Raw genomic sequence first — 12,727 nt, 5'->3', positions numbered from 1 at the left:
GTCCTCAGTGCACCCCAACTAAGTCACGTTGTGTCGCCAGGACGGAGGCTGACTCACGTAAAAAGTGACAGGGGTCTGAGACAAAAGTTCCACCCTGCAGGTTTAAGTTTGATGTATTGATTTTTCCTCAGTTAAGCCAAGTTTCGTTTAGTTCAGTGGTTTTTCTTTTCATTTTTTGAGACATCCGTGCTACTTCGGTTGCATGACGTAAATCACCTTTTTCTTTGTCATTGACCAAAACTCTTGAGTCTGCCTCTTACCCCCTTCCTTGACACTCTGGCTAGGCTACCCCACAAAGATCTAAAAGGCATTTAATGGGACTTTTAAGGATGTAAAACACTGCAGTATCGGAGAACCAATCAATCAATAAACCTTAGATAGCAGATGGCAGCTGGTCAACATCACAGGGAACTGCTGCTTCAGACATGAAACTAAGGAGTGCACTCCAAAATACAATGCATGTGATCAAATATGCAGTGAATATCTCTCCTAACCTTTAACACAAGTATTTTGCATTAGCTGAGGACATCTTTGTAAAAACATTGTGTTTTAGTGATAGTTTCTAGTTTCTGCAAGACTGTGAGTTATACTTTTGCTTGCTGTCAGACTAAACTTTTCAATTAAGAGGCCTACTGTGTCTTTCTTTCCTGTCACTTAGCACAAGCACAGTGTGGGCACATAGTAGCTCTGGCAGATCGTGCTTTGGACAATGTAACCAAAAAACTCCAGCCAGTGAAAGATGAGATTAAGAACTGACTGAGTCAGAGGAACAGAATGTGAATGCTGATTCAGTTTTTAGACTCTAACAAGCACAAGGGAATCATCACCTAACACTAGTTAGTCAGTAGGCAGTTATGTTTTAAATATGAATGAACAGCAGACATGCCAAGAGGCTCCATGCTCAGTGAATATCATGTGAAAACGGAGCCATCGTTCCTCATTCACCAGCTCCTAAAAAGGATTCATTACTGTATACCTGCAAGACCAGAGAAACATAAAAACACATCTCACTAGTGGAGAAGAAAATGTCGTTCCATTCCTTGACTGGCCTTTGGATGGAAAGAGACAGTTATGTATCTATCATATTAATTCTTTGATATCTGTGAAAGAAACAAAATGAGAGCCATAGGACATTCTCATAGACTCTAAGAGAATCTATTGAATGTAATGTCAGGAATTAGATGGAATAACAAATGCTGCGATGACACAGTGTGAGTCATAGTTACAATATTTGTCAGTACTGATAAATTAAATCGTATATCATATAAATATCTCTTAAATGGTAGAGGATACAATAAATAAGAAGGTCTTTATGTGGAGTAAACCACACACTTCTTAATGAGTAAACTCAGTTCCTGAGGAGGTGAGTATGCTGTAATATTTTGTGTTGTGATGTTAAATTAAGGACATATGCGCACATCAAGCAATCGTTTGGCCCTGCATCGGTTGTTATATCTTGTTTTTCTTGAAGCCAAAGATCTTTAGTTGCACAGTTGAGAGTTTTTTTTTGTTTTTTTCCTCTGACCATTGAGTTTGGTCGATTCAAAAACTTTCAGGATGAAAACTGATTGTGTGAAGTGGAAAGTGAGTCCCATTTTCTTTTGTACTATACAAATCATGATGAATAAAGAGAGTTTATTTTCCATGAAATGGCTCAACTATTCTGGTTTACAGATGATCATTAACTGGGATGGCTGCATAATTGAGATGTGTTAAGTTTGTCAAAAGCCTAGAAAAGAAGACAATGGTTTATTTGATTAAAGTTTATTATTATTACTGATGTCTTCCGTACAATATAGTGTATTTTTTTTTCACTGATGTATTAATTTTGTTATAGAAAATGATGACCTAAAGGTTTGATTGTGAAAGATGTTTAAGTTGTTGTCTATTTTTGGACTTTCTCTATTGTTTGGCCTTGGAAATGCGGCACTCTGGTCCTGACTTGTATGAGTTTGTGGTGTCTTATAGGTCCATGTGTGCTGGGCATAATTACATAATAATAATAATAATAAAAAACTTTATTTGTATAGCACCTTTCATACAAAATGCAGCTCAAAGTGCTTCACAAAAAAATAAATACACATACACATACACATACATACACATAGATAGATAAACAAATAAATAATTGAGAACATTAACAGGAAGAATAAAAGGAGGCAAACAAGAAAAATGAGAGATAGTGCATTACATTAAAACAGAGGAGACAGCTAAAAATCTTAAGTAAAAGACGTAACCATTCATGAATAAGAATACAAAAGCCTGAGCATAGATTAAAATGTTTGAGTATATGATATGGTGTAAAAGTCATATCATAGAAAGGCTCGGTTAAAAAGATATGTTTTTAAGCGTCGTTTAAAGCTTTCAAGAGAGACTGCTTCTCTAACGTCTTTAAGGTGTTCCAGAGTTTGGGAGCGTAATTGAAAAAAGCTGCATCTCCAATTTTCTTTTGGGAAAGTATATGGATCTCAAGCAGTCCTGCAGAGGATGATCTAAGGGATCGTGAGGGAGCATAAGGAATCAGGGAGTCTTTGATGTAACTCGGCCCTGACCCATTGAGAGCTTTAAAAAACGAGTAACAGGACTTTGAAGTCGATTCTGGAGGACACAGGGAGCCAGTCTTTTTTGTTTTTGTTAATAGTCTGGACGCGGAGTTTTGAATGAGTTGTAATCTTTCAATTGACCCTTTAGGAAGACGTGTAAAAAGTGCATTGCAATAGTCTAATCTACTTGAAATAAAAGCATGAATTAGTTTTTCAGCATCTTTTTGAGTCAGGAATGGTCGAACCTTGGCAATATTTCTGAGATAAAAGAATGCTGTTTTAGTAGTTTTGTTTATACGGGATTTAAAGCTTAATTCAGAGTCTAAAATGACTCCTAGGCTTGTTACCTCTGATTTGATTAAGGGAGTCAGGTTGCCAAATCTTTTAAAGATCTCGTCCCTTTTTGCTTTGGGGCCAATTAATAAGATTTCTGTTTTTTCCTCATTTAATTTTAAAAAGTTATCTCTCATCCATTTATTGATTGTAGACAGACAGGCAGTCAGAGAGTTTAGAGCAAGTAGATTGCTTGGTTCTACAGATATATATAATTGTGTATCGTCGGCATAGCTGTGGAAGTTAAAGTCATGTTCTCTGATGACATCACCTAGCGGAAGCATATATAATGAAAATAGCAGAGGCCCGAGGCAGCTCCCTTGTGCAACACCAGAAGTTATGTCATATTTTTCTGACACATGTTCCCCAAGACTAATTAAAGATTTCCTTCCAGTAATGTATGTCTGGAACCAGTTTAAAACGCAGTCTGAGAGGCCGACCCAGCTCTCAAGGAGATTTATGAGGATTTCATGGTCGATAGTATCAAATGCTGCACTTAGATCAAGAAGAACTAGAACAGATACTTTATTAGCATCAGTGCAGGAGTCAATAATAAAAAATGTAATTCATTCATTCTTATTGTCACTGTGGTGTCAATGTTAGCTTTGTTTTAACAGTGGTTGTATAACTTGAAGTTTTTGCTACTATATCCATCTCTTTATCGTATTTGATTAATATCTGTTTATTGATTACATAATTGATTATTTTCCAGGAGGTCCAAAGGAATGGAAAAGCAGGTGTTCCTGCAGGACGGTGGCCCAGCCTGCTGAGTCTAACATGCCCGCGCAGTAGTGGTAGCGGCAGTAGCAGTGAACTCTCACTATCAAGTGCTTGTAGTGAGTACTCTAGTGGCTCCCACACTTGGGCAGAGGGACGTGGCTTCTCCAAACAGGTGGGTTTCATTCATCTTCAATTTGTCTTCCATCAATTTGAAGTATGAGGAAGTTTGGTTAAAAACAAGTGGTCCATCTACAAATGCTGTGTCAATAATTGTAAATATCTTTTGTAATGCACAGTGTGCCACAAGCCGGGACAAAAGGATGAGCACAGGCTCAGTATCTAGCAATCATTCAGCACCCACTGAGCAGACAGACCTGGGATGGAAGGAGGGCCACATTATAAAAGGTCTGAAGCGTCTCCAGATGTGCAGCTCCAAAGAGGCATCCTCACTTCCATCTGTACCACACTGCAAAGACTGTATGACCTCCAATGAGGGCATATACTCACTTGGTGTCAAGTGTGGTCTACAAGGGACCACAGCCAAGCAAGTAGCCCCTGCAGGTAAACCTTTCAAGACTGGAGCAGGGATTGCTGCCCTAGACTCTGATGATGCAGAGGATGATTCATCTAAATTACAAAGCAGAGAGTCCAGTGACAACCCAACAAAAGAGCCTCTTTGCTCGGAGAAAATGGATGTCACAAGGGATGATGACAGCAATTTTCAAGAAGACTCTGTAAAACCTGCCGGGAATACTGGCCTTTTCCCCTCACCTGTCACAGACAACTTCTTATTTTTGGAGGGCCCCACAGTAAAACCTGGTGTAAGCCCAACAGATAGCCTTACACATCTGGAGGAAAAGAACAAAGACTCGCTAGAAAAACACAAGCCTTCAGGCATGAAGTTAAGTGACAGAAACAATAACCAGGAAAGGTCTACTGACCGTAAATCCAGACTTGATCATGTCAAAAGACAACAAGGAAGACTTGCAGGGACAATTGATGTGAACTCATCCATTCAACATACTGCAACAAGAGCTCTGAGCTGTGTGAGTGAAGCCAGACAGCGAAGCTCTTCAATGGAGGTTCCTCACTGCAGAGACCAGGCAAGTCAAGCTGGCAGCGAAAGCCGGAACCACACCATGTCAGACTCTCCTCAGAGGAAACCAAAACCTCAGCCTTGTGACTCAGCAAGGAAGGCTTTCATCCTGCGGAGCAAGAGTGCAGATGGAGGACCAGAGCAAACTAAGCATATACACTCTCCGTTACACCAAAAGCTTATTAAAGGTCACAGGTCCAAAGGACAATCCAACCCTCCAGGGCACAGTACTCCTAGCAAAAGGACACATCTCAGTAAAACGCATGGTTCAAGCAAGGTAGCATTGTCTAAAGGTGACAAAGATGAGGATACTGCAGTGACAACAGGTTCCAAGTCTCTCGAGAGTGTACAACAGCGCTCTCCTCTTGCCTCCCCTGTGAAACATTCAAAGGCATTTAAGCCTCCAGCGGTCAGTGAATGCTCAAAGAGCCCGACAAAATCACCTCTGCAAATCACCAGACTTCAATCCAGCAAGGAGTCTGTGGAAGAGAGCATTTATGACAACTTACCCTGCTCTCCACGAAAACAACGACGCCAAGAACAGCACTGTGATGTTTCCTCTTCAGAACTTAGGTCCCCATCCCCCCCACCACCCCCAGGTCGAACAACTTCTCTTATCCTTAGCTCTTTACCCAAAGCTCAAAAATCCGCAGGTCAGCCTCAAAGCTCTACTACTGGAAAGACAACATCTAGCACCACCAAGCCACAATCAAATCAGCCTTCTTCTGTTTTGCAGCCTCAACAGTCCAACACAGCTAAAGACAATCAACACACAGCCCCACAAATTGATCCTGAAGGTATTAAGCCAATGAAAAATGTCCCTGCCAAAGTCTACCATACCCACTCATCCAAGATACCACCATTCCCAGTTCTAGAATCATACGATTCTGAGTCAGTCCAGTTATCCATGGACAGAACCGTCACATGCCATGATGGAAGTGGTGCTCCCTCTATTTTGCCAAGTCAGAGCATCTTACAAAGAACTCAGCAGAGCATTAGTGAGCCAAAACTTTCAGAAGTCTTGCCTCAGGCATATTCTAATGTTTACTACCACGGGATTGCTAATAATCCACAAAGTTCAACCTCAAGAGCTGCAAAAATGGCTCTCCCTGTAAATGCTAAATCTAATGAGGCAATTGCTGGACAGGAAACCAGTACCTTCCTAGTTTTTGGAAGACAAAGCAAAGATGATACAAACCCTGCCACAAAAGGGCTCCAGACCTTTCAGACTTTCACATGTGATCCCCAGATGAGACATGAATGTGCCCGCAGAAAGATTGAGACCCGCTGTAACTCGCTGGACTCTGAGCCGTCAGTTCAGCCTGTTGCATCAGACAGCGGTGTGATGTTAGATTGGGGATTTGATGAGGAAGGTTGGCTGTTTAAACGGTCTGTGTCTGTGTCAACCAGACCTCCCCTTAAGCCAGTAATGGGCATGAATGGGGCCAAGGCTCGAAGCCAGAGCTTTGGTGCACGCTACATGGACAGGCCAACCTTCAACAGATCTGGAAAGGTCCGCACACAGATTAAAACACACTCAGGGAGCTCCTTGAACTCTCTCGGTGATATCCTTCCAGGAAGTATGAGTTGCTCCAGTAGCTATCATTGTCCAATGAATCGATCACTTTTGAACAACTTCTTGATTGAAGAGGGCCTGACAGTTCCCCCACATCTGGGGTCCTCCAGTGAAAGACTTCAAAGTCTTAAACACCAACGAGAGCAGGCTAGGCGCCTTCAGATTGAACAACAATTTTCAAGCGCCTTTGGTGAGCCTGTTTCCGAAGAACCAGAAAGACAAAGTACTATAACCACAATTGAAGAGAAAGTGATGCTCGGCATTGAGGAGAACTTGCACAAGTCTCACGAACAGGAGAGAGGCATTGAAGTGAAGCAAAAATCTGGCTCAACTTTGGCAAATTGGTTTGGTTTTCGTAAGAGTAAGCTTCCTGCTCCAAGCGGCAAAAAGACTGATCCACCGAAAGCAAAAGAAGACAAAAGGGAGCAAAAGATTACATCACTTCTGGGAGGAAAGCAAACAAAGTCTGACAAAAAGAGAGACAGAAGAAAAAGTGATGGAAAAGACTGGTAAGAAATTAAAATAAGTTGACGACATGAGATCCTCACAGGGCAGATAAGAATTACAACTCAGAAGTAATAAATATTAATTCACTGAGACCAGCACTTGCAAAGTGACACACATTTTTATATTTAATGCCATACAAATGTCACCCATGATTTTTCCTTTTTTGTGTTATGTTCATACCTTGTGTGTATTTTATGTTTGGAAAAAATTGTATATTACTTTATTTTATAGTTATTAATCATGATAACAGATAATCTACTTCGATTTCAACATTTTTCCTAAACCAACACCATCAGTAACAAATGTCATATATTAGGTTTGATGCACATATCACAACCTGTGTTTTGAAGATTCTTCTCTTTCATTTCATCACTTCATAGTTTTTATGCCAATGAAGTTACTACCTCAGCTGACTTGGGTCATTTTTATTAAATGGTCTTAGACACGTGTATCCTCTTAGCCCTGAGACCAGTCGAGACACATTTCGTGCAGAATATTCCAGCCAGGTTACAAGAGATATAGGGTAATTCATCAGTCGCAGCACTCTGGGCATGCTGAGTCAATATCAGAAGATCTCAGTATGTAGTGGTTTGTTGACAAACTGCTTTCTTTCAGCTCTGTGGGGAGAAGAGAGTCTCATGATGCAGTGCGGGCATGCATCTCAATGCCCTGCCCAGGAATGTCCCTGAATGAGATACAAAGACACACTGACATCACTGGGGACCCAAAGGTAAATTAAATCATTACCAAATCCAAAACAGTCAATTTCAGTTCTAATCACAAAAAATGTCCCTATACAACAACTCCAGCCCTGTTTTTATGTACAATAAGTTTGTTAACATGAAACAAGAATTGAGCCAGGAAGACACCTTCAAAATCAAAAAGGGAAAATAGAAAGAGATTAGGGATGCACTCAAGACAATCATAGAAATACATGCTGAGGGATTAAATAGCAGAGAATCGCATAACTGTTTTAACAAGTGAGATGTACTTTAGGTTAATTCCATCAACTGTCGCTCAAACCCTCTTACACATAGTTTCATCATTTCATCCTTTATTACCAACCCTTATTTTACTTTTAAATTTATCATAATCTTACATTCGCTGGAGGAGTAAACTGGCACCAGTGGAATCTATAGTTGTGCTGGTAAAAAATGAACAAACAATTCTGCTAAAGTCCGACAATGACAAAAGCTCTCACCTTCTACTTTGCATTTACAGTTACCAAACTAACTGCCAGCCATATATTGTACAACCTCAAGTTGTACAATACAGCATAATATTTTGGGAGGATAATGAAGCATAAATTGATTTCCTACCATTTGCATACCTGCATATCCTGGAAGTGTTTCCAGCACTCTAGTGGTCTGAAAGGTTCACAACATCAAATACTTGTAACACTTGAAAGACTTAGAGGTGTGGACCTTAGACTGTATATAAAGATGGACGTAGCAACGTGTGATGTCACCCAGTGGTTTGCATTGGAGCCAGTTTGAAGCCCAGAGTTGCAGTTGGCGCCGTCTTTTCTGTTTTGGAGCCAGGACCATCCAAATAAGGAGTGCGGGGTGTCTTTAACGCTCTGGAAACACACCCCGCTACCTCAGACTGAAGCTAATGCTAGTTTATTGGGAACAATACCAATACCACCAGCACACTTATTAGAGGGCCTGAATTTGAGCAATTAAGACCATAATGAAAAAAAATATTCGTATTTCTAGAGAGAATTTGAGGTTTTTTGAATGAGTGTCAGTAGGAACCAGCATCTAGTGGACATCAGTGGCATTGTACTTCTGCAGTGGCTCCAGACTCAAGTGGTGGTAGTTGCCTCGTGGTGCAGACCCAGGTATACTGAGGCATCACAACACTTGAACTTACCGGCATTAATCAACAATCCAGCAAATTATCACTTCAAGTATTTGAATGTATCTGGTACCTAATTTAATTTATCTACTTTATTTTTTCACTAGCAGTCTAATACACTATGTTGTACTTTGATTATTATTTATTTATTATCATTATAAACACTTCAAAACATGTGCTAATGTGTGCATTAGCATCTCCATGGAATAATGCTTTTAGAAAACATGACATCCCTCCTCCTACCTCCCAAACTCTGAAGAGCGTGTCGAGCATGTCTGCGGTGCTGCGCATCAGTCAAAAGAAAAGGTGATGATATAATGATGTCAGTGGAGCGACCGAAAGATGAAAATGAGGTTATAAACAAAAGCACACAAGCAGAATATGGATTTAGGGGGCACATTATGACTCTAGGTATTGCCAAGGTGTTCATTGTCAGCTAGAGCCACACAGGGATTATTACCAGCAGTCTATTAATGCATCATAGATAAAACCAAACAATGACACTGTACATATATAAGTATGAAAGAACATGAAGGTCATTTCTTTTTTGTCCCTCTTCAAAAACACACAGATGCAGATGATGAACCGGAGAGCTGATGGTGAAAATGGATCTGCAGTGAAGAGCCCCAACCAGGATGCAGTAATAGGTCAGACTTGTCTATTCTCTTTATTCTGTGTTGGACAGTAAATAATTCCTAACAGTCACTGCAAGTAGTAATGGATCCCTTTTGAACAACTTGATATCAGAAAAACAGAACTAAGCTCACTTACTAGAAATGTTAGCTGTGTCCTTTTAAGCAAATTACCCTTAAGGTTTTATCTGTGCTTACCATTTTACAGTTTGCAGAAAGAAGTGAAGACCAAATATGACAAATATGTGTAAGTCATAAACATAATGAATATGCTGTGAGCAGTCAAACAAACATGCAAAATGCTTAATTTTGCCAGTGTGTGCTTTTTTCCTCCACATTTATGTTCATTTTATTTGTTCTACCTCTGAATTTATTTATTGCTTTGGGTGGCAATTTGAATCAGGGCAAACAGGAACCATTTCATGGTTGTATTTCATGCAATCTACCCTTTAATGGGGGTATTATATGTAGGCTTGACCGCTCATCTTCACAGATCCATGCACTGAAAATTTGCATGCACAGGCTCATCCAATCAGGATGAACCTATTCATCTGTAAGGGAGTCCGAGCTCCCTCCTGGTCAGGCTTAGCTGAAATAATGGACACACACTGATGAGATGGAGGGGAAAGATGAAAATTTTCACCCATGTACTCTGAACAGAATTGAAATTGAGATTAGGGCTGCAGCTAATGATTATTTACATGATCGATTAATCTACCAATTATTTTCTCAATTCATTAATTATTTGTGTGGTCTGTAAAACCAGCAAACTGTGAAAAGTGTCCATCATAATTTCCCACAGGCCATGGTTACATTTTAAAAGTGTCTTGTTTTGTCCGACCAACAGTCCAATACCCAAAGATAATTGATTTATTATCATAGAGGAGGGTTAAAACCAGAAAATATTCACATTTAGGAAGCTGGAACGACTGAATTTATACCATTCATGTTCTAAAAAATGCTTAAACAGTTATTTGATTATCAAAATCATTGCCAATTAATTTTCTGATGATCGATTAATTGACTAATCATTGCAGATCTAAATGAGATTGAAAGTTAATTCTTGACTTTTCAAACAACAGTTGACAAAAACAAAAATCAATTTGAATTATATAATTACAGAATAGCTTGTGCTAAAGGTCTTCCAAGTCACCCAGTTGGGTCAAGGAGGGTATTGTATTGTATTGCTGGGAATTTCAGGTCAGTGTGTCAATAAGTCTAAATCCCAAATGGATCCCAACAAACTTGCTATCAGCTTTGATCATGTGGTGCACCATAACAACTCTGTCTCCTAGAAATTAACTTTATAAACTGCTTTATTGTTTTCACACTTACACCGTGTTGGCAAACATTATTGCTGCCTGGATTATGTTCACACATGAATGAAGTTAAGAGGAGGTCGGAGTGGATGGCAGATGGAGTTCAAGACACAAGACTCTGGCACCAGAGACTGGGATTCACATCTTAAGTCCCAACTGTGGTTAAATTTAGGCAACCTTAGTTAAGGGTAAAGATCATAAAAGATTGTGGTTTCACTAAGACTTTGTTCTGTATTAAACCAAAAACGTGCTATTTCCCTAATCTTAACCAAGTGCTACCAGTGCCTGAACATAACCATAAAAAGTTTACTAATGCTGTAGTTTCTACTAGCAGATATTGTATTTTGGTAGGAAAAAAACAACGACTGTAGGTACCTTGTCTCTGAACATTTCACTCATACATTTTTGCAGCTTGGCAAATATGTTAATTAACAACATTTTCTCATGATGTCGAGAGAAAACGTAATTCAACCAGCATTAAGTTTCTAGCAGAACGTATTTCTGTAGCAATTTCGTCGCATATGAACGTCATTTCTAAGAGACAGGGTTGATCATAATCATCAAAGGAGCAAAATGTTTTTGAGGTGGACAGAGAGTCAAACTGTGAAGTTTAGAGAAAAATAACACGTATTGCTACTCTCTTGACTGTGACTAGTCACTAATTGGCGTCGCATCATGCTGCTGCCAGTGTTCTCTACCGATTTGAGTCTAATTATTGGGTCTAGTCTGATCCAGGCTGGCTGTTTTTGGGTCCCTTGGGTCTCTTTTTTTTTTCTATAAATCAACTTATGCACATCAGGTTTGGGTAGGTTTTCAATCTGTCTGTTTCTTATTGAGTTCAACATTTTTGGACCAGAAAATATTCAGAATATGACAAAACCCTCAGGCTCCATTGGACCTGGGTTGAGTTAACACTAAAAATGACACTTTGGTGAAGATGTGAGCTCTGTCACTCACTCATTTCTCCCTCTTAGTTGAAACTAGTGGTGGCAATCTAGTTAAAAAACAGAGAGAGAGAGTGGGCGAACAAGTGGGGGAAACCGGACAGGGAGCAAAACTTTATTTGATCCTTATTTCATTGCGGTCACTTACCAAATTAAAAGGAGCAGATAAAACTCTCCATGTTGCTCAGGTAGGGCACTGGTGACAGACCCCGCTGAAATTTCATTGGCCAGAGTGACACCATCGGTAAGACGCTGGCTGCAAATATCAGGCATGTTTGACACGGACAGACGCCTGCCCTCAGGGGTTAATCACCTCATTAAAATTTCAGCTCTGCACCAGCTAAGCACGCTCACCCTAGCCACTACTGAGTGAATTGACTTTGCCTTCAACTGTGAGCGCACTAGATTTATCCAGACATGGTGTAAACTTGTTACCATTATGTAGAGTTGACAGAGCACTTTTCAGTTTCATACTTTAAGATAAGGTGACATAAACAACAGTAAGTACAGTTCAGCCAATACTGAAATAACATGTGTTGTTTTAGACTATATTTTGGAACCACATTTGTATTTGTGGCATCGTCAATTGTCACTTCTATTATCTTTTATTAGAGACATACAACAATATACAACATACTGCCGGCATTTGTTCTTATACACATGTTGCTGCTGTATTTAAAATATTAAAACGATTGAGTTTGATGCGATAGAGAGGGGATGTGAGGAGGACAAAAACCTCATCGTTCATGTTAAAAGCTTGTTGAGATTAATCAATTCTCAGACTCTGTGATTCAGGCTTCCCAGGCAACCATGTCACAGCAGTTCTTGTTAAATTCCAACTAAAGACCAAACTAATCAATAACATCTCTGTTCTGTCTTCTCAATTCAATTATATGTTCTTGTTTACAACAGGATAAAAATAACCATTTTCATCTGTTTCAAGTCGTGCTTCACTAACTGACATAGATAATAAGGCTGTTTTTATAGATATACATGTAAGAGATGTTAGTTAAGTTGCCACAATCATCCTCTAAATTAAGATATACTGAGCTTGTGATATTTTCACTGCTGGATAGATTGATATTTGCAGCAAATTTAAAATGTAATGCAGGTAATTAAGGCAAGGCAAATTTATTTGTATAGCACATTTCACACACAAGGAGTGTTTCACATAATGCAAAGTAATATAAGAGCAAG

At 39.5% G+C, this 12,727-nt stretch overlaps 1 protein-coding gene across 2 annotated transcripts in view; it reads left to right on the top strand.

The window, feature by feature from the left end:
- LOC122992653 (nck-associated protein 5-like) overlaps window positions 1-12,727 on the top strand; it is a 94,459-nt gene that overhangs the window by 69,158 nt on the left and 12,574 nt on the right. For both annotated transcript variants that reach the window (XM_044366514.1, XM_044366515.1), the window contains exons 8-11: window positions 3,589-3,768; window positions 3,893-6,777; window positions 7,391-7,505; window positions 9,207-9,282. In XM_044366514.1, coding sequence (XP_044222449.1) covers window positions 3,589-3,768; window positions 3,893-6,777; window positions 7,391-7,505; window positions 9,207-9,282 — 3,256 coding nt within the window. The remainder of the gene's footprint in view (window positions 1-3,588; window positions 3,769-3,892; window positions 6,778-7,390; window positions 7,506-9,206; window positions 9,283-12,727) is intronic.

This window comes from Thunnus albacares, chromosome 11, assembly GCF_914725855.1.
Source record: "Thunnus albacares chromosome 11, fThuAlb1.1, whole genome shotgun sequence".
NCBI classification, from domain to species: Eukaryota; Metazoa; Chordata; class Actinopteri; order Scombriformes; family Scombridae; genus Thunnus; species Thunnus albacares.
This window is presented reverse-complemented; position numbering and strand designations above follow the sequence as displayed.